Source organism: Toxorhynchites rutilus, chromosome 2, assembly GCF_029784135.1.
Source record: "Toxorhynchites rutilus septentrionalis strain SRP chromosome 2, ASM2978413v1, whole genome shotgun sequence".
Classification (NCBI taxonomy): Eukaryota; Metazoa; Arthropoda; class Insecta; order Diptera; family Culicidae; genus Toxorhynchites; species Toxorhynchites rutilus.
This window is the reverse complement of record NC_073745.1, coordinates 197273378-197281299: the sequence shown is the minus strand read 5'-3', so window position 1 is coordinate 197281299 and position 7922 is coordinate 197273378. Positions and strand designations below refer to the sequence as shown.

Sequence of the window (7922 nt, the reverse complement as noted above, 5' to 3'; positions counted from 1 at the left end):
TTTACATCTTTTCATGGTGTGGTGTTGTAGCCATCTGTACCCGACACATTGTGGTCATAGTAAGGAAAACAGAAAACAAAGACATAAATCTAACATAATACCTACCACTAGACGATATCATCGCATGCAGGGTGTTTGAAATAAGGACAATTCGGATACATAGTTGAACAAACATTTGACTAACACAATCTGTGATAGGAACAAAGGCAAACAAAGAAAACGACAAAGAAAACATTCCAACATATAGAAAAATATATTAATAGTAATAATCATAATAGCGGTATATCATAGAGAAGAAAAAACAAACCAAAGTTGAATTCTAATGATCTTATATTTTCGCTAGCTATTTGATTTGATTGCGATATTTCTCTCTCTCTCCAGCGATGATAACATAAAATAGATCATAGCAATAAATTAAAATAATATCCAATGGAGAATATTTGACAGAAAATCATATTTTGATGCTTTTCAGCTACTGTTGCAGTTCGATCCGCGTGGCCTACGAAAATAGAGGCTACTGAGAAGAAAACGTAAATAACAACAGAACATATAAATCTCATAAGTCACCACCCTTCTCGCTTCTAACAAAATATGAAATATAAGAGCTTGCTTGGATCGCAGAAAATATATAAAACGCACAGAAAACAAATCGCCATTGTTCTAAGTTTACATTAGATGTATTCAAGTAGCATAAAGTGAACTAAATTTGAGCAGAAATATAAAACAAACAAGTAAACTGGAGCGGATGCTCAAAATTTTGAATGAATTACCTCCGTTACTAGCAGTGCGTGTATGTGTCTGTGTGTCTGTGACTGTACGGGACCGTTCTTACGTGGCTCTGGTGATTTGTACTGATGTGAATGGCCTTCTTCTTTTTCTTCTTTTTTTTTTCGTCATTTAGCCACCCTTTAGCTCTGAAAAGATGTAACCATGTACGTGGTGGTGATTAATTCCTTTGCTTTAAAGAATTTATAATTTACTCTGATTTTAATGTTTGTTTGTCCTCAAAATAATATATATCAAATGTTAACTGTTTCCTTCTTCCTTCTCTCGGTAATCCTAGTATATAATCAAATGTATATAGTTTCGTTATCTTTCTTTCTTGATTTACGATTTTCCAAATGATCAAAAATGCTTACACACATGCTTTAAATGTATATATACCTTAACCTTCTTTTCATTTAATTCTTCGTGTATTTATAAGATTTTTAACTGCTGAATTTAGTGTTATCTCTTTTAATTAATTCGTTAGTCTAACGATTTAAGGATCAGAATCGATTTAGTTATGTTATACCATTTAACAATGATCCATGTTTATTTATAAACGCCTTCCATATTATTGATTTTATAATATCTACAACATCTGGTTTTTTTTCTTCTCACCCTCTTCATATAAATGTGTTTCACACAATTTCTCTCATCGGTTATCAGTGTTTTTTTTCGCCTTGTGCTGTTGGTGTTGGTTGGGATGTAGCATACACTACTCTCGTTCTTGCTCTCCCGCTCTTGTTATCGCACACCCGATCCGATTACATCACGATCTGCGATCGATCTTTCTTCTTTCTCATCTTGTTTTGATTTATAATAAACATAAATAATAATGAATGTAAGTCATTCACAATGAACCCATTGGGTTTAAAAAACTGCACCACGTTGATGTTCTCCGTTTGGGATGGGAACCCCCAAGAGATTCTATTTGGGCTAGTGTGTCTGCTTGTGACTGCCGTGAACAAGAACTTGGAAGGTGCTCATCCTTAATATGAGGATGATAAATGTGTATAATGTATGTAGAGATGTAAAGCAATTCGCCTCCGAGCGGTGCATCCTGGTAAATGTTAAATTTGTTACACAACGGAACGGTTGTACTCCAGGCTAGAAGCTGCTCAAAACGATCACCTGAATGATGATGCAGCAAGCGAAAGCGGAGACGGAAGTGACTTGGGTGAGCCAGCAGCAGATAACGGGGTACTAGCCCCTGATCTCCATCAGATATAGCGTGAGACTCCATCCATTGACGCATCCATCCATTGATGCATCGAGAGGGTCCATGTCCGGACTATATTCCACCATCCTTCGTCCAGAACTGTGCAGCATCGTTAGCCGCTCCCGTCATGCTTATATTTAACCACTACCTTATGGATGACCTTATGGATTTTCCGGATGTTTGGAAGCTTGCATCAATCACACCGATCTTCAAGGCTGGTAATATGCACAATGTAGAAAATTATCGGCCCATTTCGATCTTGAGCTGTTTAGCCATGGTGCTAGAAAGATTTTTGCATGACAAGTTGTATTCAGCTGTGCGGTCAATGATCTCGAATTCTCAACATGGATTCATGAAAAAGCATTCGACAACCTCTAACTTGATGACCTTCACCAGCACAGTTATCCGCAGCATCGAGAAACGTCAACAAGTAGACGCCGTGTACATGGACTTCTCGAAGGCTTTGCGATAAAGTACCTCTAAATCTCGCCGTTTCAAAATTGAATCGCCTTGGTCTGCCTCCATGGATTGTTCGCTAACTGAACTCTTACTTGTCATGTAGGAAGGCCTTCGTCAAGGCTTATGATGCCAAATCTGAGATCTTCGAAATATCATCAGGTGTTCCGCAAGGCAGTCACTTGGGACCTCTGATCTTCGGTTTATTCATCAACGATCACTTTGTGACCTCTTAAGCTCCTGTAAGTTGCTATACGCTGATGATCTTAAGTTATTCCGCACGATCAACTCGATGCTAGATTACTGTGCGCTTCAAACTGATATTGCTCGGTCAATAAGGTGGTGTCAGTTGAGCGGCATGCAAGTAAACACAATCAAATGCAAGGTGATGACCTTGATCCTGTGATCAGTCGCCGATCAGATTCGAATACTCGAATACTTGGACCAGTTGACGCTTGCAAGCGTCGATTCTACAAACGATCTTGAACTGATGATGGAGAGAAAACTACGATTCAACAAACATATATCCATGTCGATTGCGAAAGCCAATGCCATGTCTGAATTTTTACGCCGCAACGCTGCGCTATGGAATACAAATTTAGGCTCCATATCATGTTGTCCACGCTTCACGAATTGAGCGGATTCAAAAAAGACTCATAATGCCCTCATGATACAGCGTCTTTCAGATTAAATGCTCACGCAACAATTTTTTTTCGCTCCGTCGATGGTAACACTGCATTCCCTACTTCGGAACAATAATATTCGGCTACTCGTTCATTCTCATCGGATGGTTTTTAGTGTCAAGATATACAATTTACAAGAACGTGTATTTTCAGTGAAATCGTATTCCTCGAGCAACCGAAGCCTTAATGAAACTTTGTCCTCTTATGGTAAAATTTCAACATTTTTCGTCGTCGATTACTTCCTCTGGGGGTACATGAAGGGCCGTTGCACAAAATTTGGAGGAACTTAAAGACGAAATAACTCGAAGCCGTAATGTTAGAGTTGTGCATGAAGAATTTTGTTCACCGTTTAAAACGCGTTATCGAAAAAAGAGGTGGTCACATCGAAAATGTCTTAAAATAAGCTTTATTTTCGTTTTTTAAAAATAGAAATCAGTTCACTTTTGTAGATGTTATTAAAATTTGTTGCGTGAGCGTTTAATTTGAAAGGCCCTGTACATGAGGGCAAGAAGTTCCAAGGAGAACAACGTCAGCCTTCCAGCTCGGATAATCGTGGATGGCGACGAGCTTGAGGTAGTAGACGAGCTCGTGTATTTGGGATCGCTGGTAACTGCCGACAACAATAGCAGCAAGTAGATCCGTAGATGCATTCAAGGTGGAAATCGTGCGGAAGACTCTGAGATCGAATCTGGTGCTCCGCCGCACGAAGTTGGAGCTGTACAAAACACTGATTGCCCGCTTGGGATCTCAACGCACTTGGAGTATTTGAGCGAAAAGTGTTGCGGACTATCTACGGTGGAGCACAAGCCAACCGAAGCCGGAGAGTGACGTAGGCGCATGCTTGGCTCAACCAGATCAAGAGCGACTTGCGAGTGTTGAGATCCTGGCGACAAACAGCCCAAAACCGAGTTGAATGGAGACGACTTCTTGATACAGCACGAGCCACTCCGGCTCTCGTCTGACAGGTAAGCTATATAAATAAGTGTGTATAAGTTTGACCGAAAAATGCATGCTCGTGTTCTATCAAAAGTGTTCCAAAATGTTCTATCACAAAATATGAATGTCATCATCGTTTAAATTTAGCTAAAATTTCAAAACGTACCTACTAAAAATATGTAGAAAATTTATGATGCCCTCGCATCTAGTGTTCATTGGATCCACTGACAGGATGCTCAAATATGCAAAAACACACCAGCCTCAAATAAATTCCTTAATCGACATCATCCCACCCGATTGCCAAAGGATGCATACACACGCATCTCTTCAGCAAAGAACATTGTGATTCAACAGCCCGATACTTATGTCGTTTCGTAATAAATTGCAGTACTCCATCTCCTCTTTCCCTCTTTCATCTGTTTCCTTGTATGCTCTTTCTCTCTTCACTTTCTTCTCCACATATTATTGAATTATTGTATTGTTGTTTGTAACAGAGTTGACTTTGATTATTTCCCTCTTTTTCTAACCGTGTTTTTATTGCTATCGTCCACTGAATCTGAATTGTTGTATATGCTCTCTATAGCCGTTAGAAAACACAACAGAATTATTGTGTAAAGTTTGTTTTGCTTTCAGTATGAAACATTGTTCCGCGCGTATAATTCGTTAAAATATAGCGTTTTCCCGTTTCCATTAACGGAACTCTAATCAAACGAGCGACAGTACAAGGTAATTTTCGATTACCACATCTCATTAAGCAATCTCTTTTAAAACAAGAAACTTTCCTCGCTCTCTCTCTCTTCCCCTATTCTCTGCCATCCAAAATGTTAACTTTCAGTTTCCAGCGATTTTTCTTCTGCTTCTTTCTTTTCCTACAACGTTTTGAACACGGTAAATAATAGTAATAATTTGTCTACATTACAAACATAACAGTAACTATATGTTGCTAGCAGCACGAGCGTCTTTCCTGTTTTCTCTATTTCATACGAACTCGGTGTGTAAAGATTATTTCGCTGGACGTTCGATTCACTCCTCTCCCTCTCTCTCTTCTGGTACTATTAAATATAGCTCTGCTATATCGTCAAGCAGGTGTGTTAAAAACCCCATTTCCATTGAACAAGCTATTATTTGATTTAATAAAAATCAACCGGCGTTTTGTTTATTTAAAGCAATCCTCTGTCGGTGTAAATATAAAAGAAAAACAATATGTTCTGGGCGCGCACTTAAACAGGACCAATCTGTAACTATCCCTTTTTTTCAGTAACAAATGTTTGCATGAAACAGCAACGGTAAGTATTGTGTGTTACTGCAAATCACTAAAATTCTACAGGTTATACGATAAAAACATAGTTTTACTCTTGCTTTTACATAAGTCCGCATGGTATTTACGTAAAAATATATTATAATATGTATATATAAAGCCTACACAGAATGTCGCATACATATTAAACGCTATGCTATACTTTGAATTAAACCGGTAATTTACAGTAAAAAGAGTCAATAATTGGCTACTATGTAAATGTTTGATTCATAAAAAAAATAAAATTCACAATTATATTTTTAGGTTCTATCAACACGAGTAATGCGCTAAAACATGTTACAATGTTAACGCTCTAAATCATTCCTAAATTTAGATGCTAGAGTTGAAATTTCGATAAACAATATATTGTGGGTAAAAAATAGCAATTACAAATATCGAATAGCGAAGTGATAATATTAGCAAAGTAAACGTTTAATAAATAGAAACAATTATACTTTCAATTTGCGTTATAACCATCCGTAATAATAGTAATAAATCACCTCTCTCCGGTATATATCACGCTATCGGTTTGCATTTTCCTTTTCCTACTGTATTTTTTCTCCAAACACAATCGTCACACCAACTTCCAACTCTTCTATTGCTCGCTGCACAATCTCTAATAAGTATGTGTATATATTAGCTAATCACTTTGAATTTGTGTGAAAAAGAAGGGATGGTTTTGCTAGAGTTTCATTCCTTTTTCCCACCAAACCTAAACAGTTGTTTTGTTTCGATCCGAAAAAAATATTCTTAAAAACGCACGTTTTCTGTAAAACAGAAAGAAAAAGTTTCTAAAATAAACATTGAACAGTTTGGGCATCCGTAACCAAAGTACGTGTCGCACTCTTTCCCTTTCATAGTCGCGCAAGGTGTCGCCATTGCACTCTGTTAGTCATTTATTTGTTGGTTTGGATCGCTTCATGCACATTAACAATTTGTTAAAACTCTCTGATGGTCAGTTTTTACCTCACCCGGGAACCTGTAAGCTATTGCTAGCTTACGAAGCTTGCGATTTCCTATATATGATTCACATATAGGAGATAACGATCACAATCAGTCAAGTGTGTATGTTACGTTACGAGTGTCTGTATGTCTGTATGCTCTACCACTCAAACTCCGTTCTCATCCAACTCCAGTTCGGATTCGAGACGGAGCGCGAGTTCGCGCATATCGTCAGCGATTCCTGCCTCATAGGAATCTTCATTGTTGCTACTGCTGCTGTTGTTGTTGTTGTTGTTGTTACTGCTGCAAATGCTGCTGCTAGCTGTACTGCTGAGTATGGTGTTGTTACCGCTACCACCAACAAGGCTGTTTGCGCTGTTGTTGTGTCCAACCACTACCAGATCACTACTGTTCGCGGATGGCTTCAAACCGGACAAATCGAGAAGATTATTCCACAGTGGCGTTGGGGCTGATACCACAGACGACGATGAGGTCGATGCCGTCAGCACTCCCGATACTGGCGATAAACCGGCCATTGCTTGTTGGGCCTATTGTGGGAAGAACATTAGTGTTTCGATATTTTTTACATAAACATAAATTAGGTTCTAAACAAGATTGTATAACGTTTACCCGAATACCATCCACTCGAGATATGTGCTCAGTGCTTCCTGAGCTACGGCTAAACTTCAACTCTCACGGAACTGTTTGAAGGAATACTACAACGACAGCCGTTCCTCATTGATATGGGACCGTTAGCACCAACTTCAATTTTACATATTTGAACACAGGGAAAGCGACACGGGTATTCAGTTCCAACACTTTCATTGAATTCACTATCGTTAGATTGCAATTAAAATGTAATTCATGATCCCAGCGGTGATAATCACCTGTTCATCAGTTTGCACCATAGCCTAAATTATTACGAATCAAGAAACATGGCATACGACCTCATAGAATTGTCCTTACGTCAGCTGGACATATACTAAAATTGAAACGATACAGAGAAGATTAGCATGGCCCTGCGCAAGGATGACCTCATAGAACCTCGTGAAAACACACAACGTCACTTCACGGTGAAAACGGAATAAAGTTTAGGGTAGTTTTTGAATTTAATTGTTTTATAAAGATACTAGCTGACCCGGCAAAATTCGTCCCGCCCAAAATTTGTTTTTGCTATCAATACTTTCAAACATTCACGATTTCTTAATATAAGAGCAAGTTCATGGGTCCAACCGCAGAACTGTTCATTGATTGATCTGCTAATCGACCCCGTTGAATTTACCTCTTACTCTAAAATTCCTAGTATTCCTAACAAAACTCATCATTATAATATCAGATTATTTTAAGACACAATCCTCGTTCTAGATTTTTCAACCACTTGCAAATAACATGTTTCTCCGTTACATGGAATAAATGTTTTATACAGAAAATATGATAGAATTAAAAACAGCCCTAAATCGGACAATTCCTTCCTCTAGTTCTGCTCTTATCAACACATTTGGCGATATTTTTTTATTGTTATAGATAGAAGGAGATATTGGAGTGCGTTTCATCACATTAAAATCCATTTCCAGTTTCGAACAAAGATCAATTTCGCTAGCGCAATCATCAAATGGACTAACAG

The 7922-nt window shown here is 38.3% G+C and overlaps 1 protein-coding gene and 1 non-coding gene across 5 annotated transcripts in view; one reads left to right on the top strand and one right to left on the bottom strand.

Annotated features, from left to right (window-relative positions):
- Positions 1-312: 312 nt before the first annotated feature.
- Positions 313-7922, bottom strand: part of LOC129771250 (roquin-1) — a 76924-nt gene continuing 69314 nt past the window's right edge. For all 4 annotated transcript variants that reach the window (XM_055774707.1, XM_055774709.1, XM_055774708.1 and 1 more), the window contains one exon: positions 313-6846. In XM_055774707.1, the coding sequence (XP_055630682.1) occupies positions 6466-6846 (381 nt within the window). In that variant the 3' untranslated portion in view covers positions 313-6465. The remainder of the gene's footprint in view (positions 6847-7922) is intronic.
- LOC129772426 (U6 spliceosomal RNA) lies at positions 7257-7363 on the top strand. The gene has a single exon (XR_008742622.1). It is a non-coding gene; the product is annotated as a U6 spliceosomal RNA (small nuclear RNA).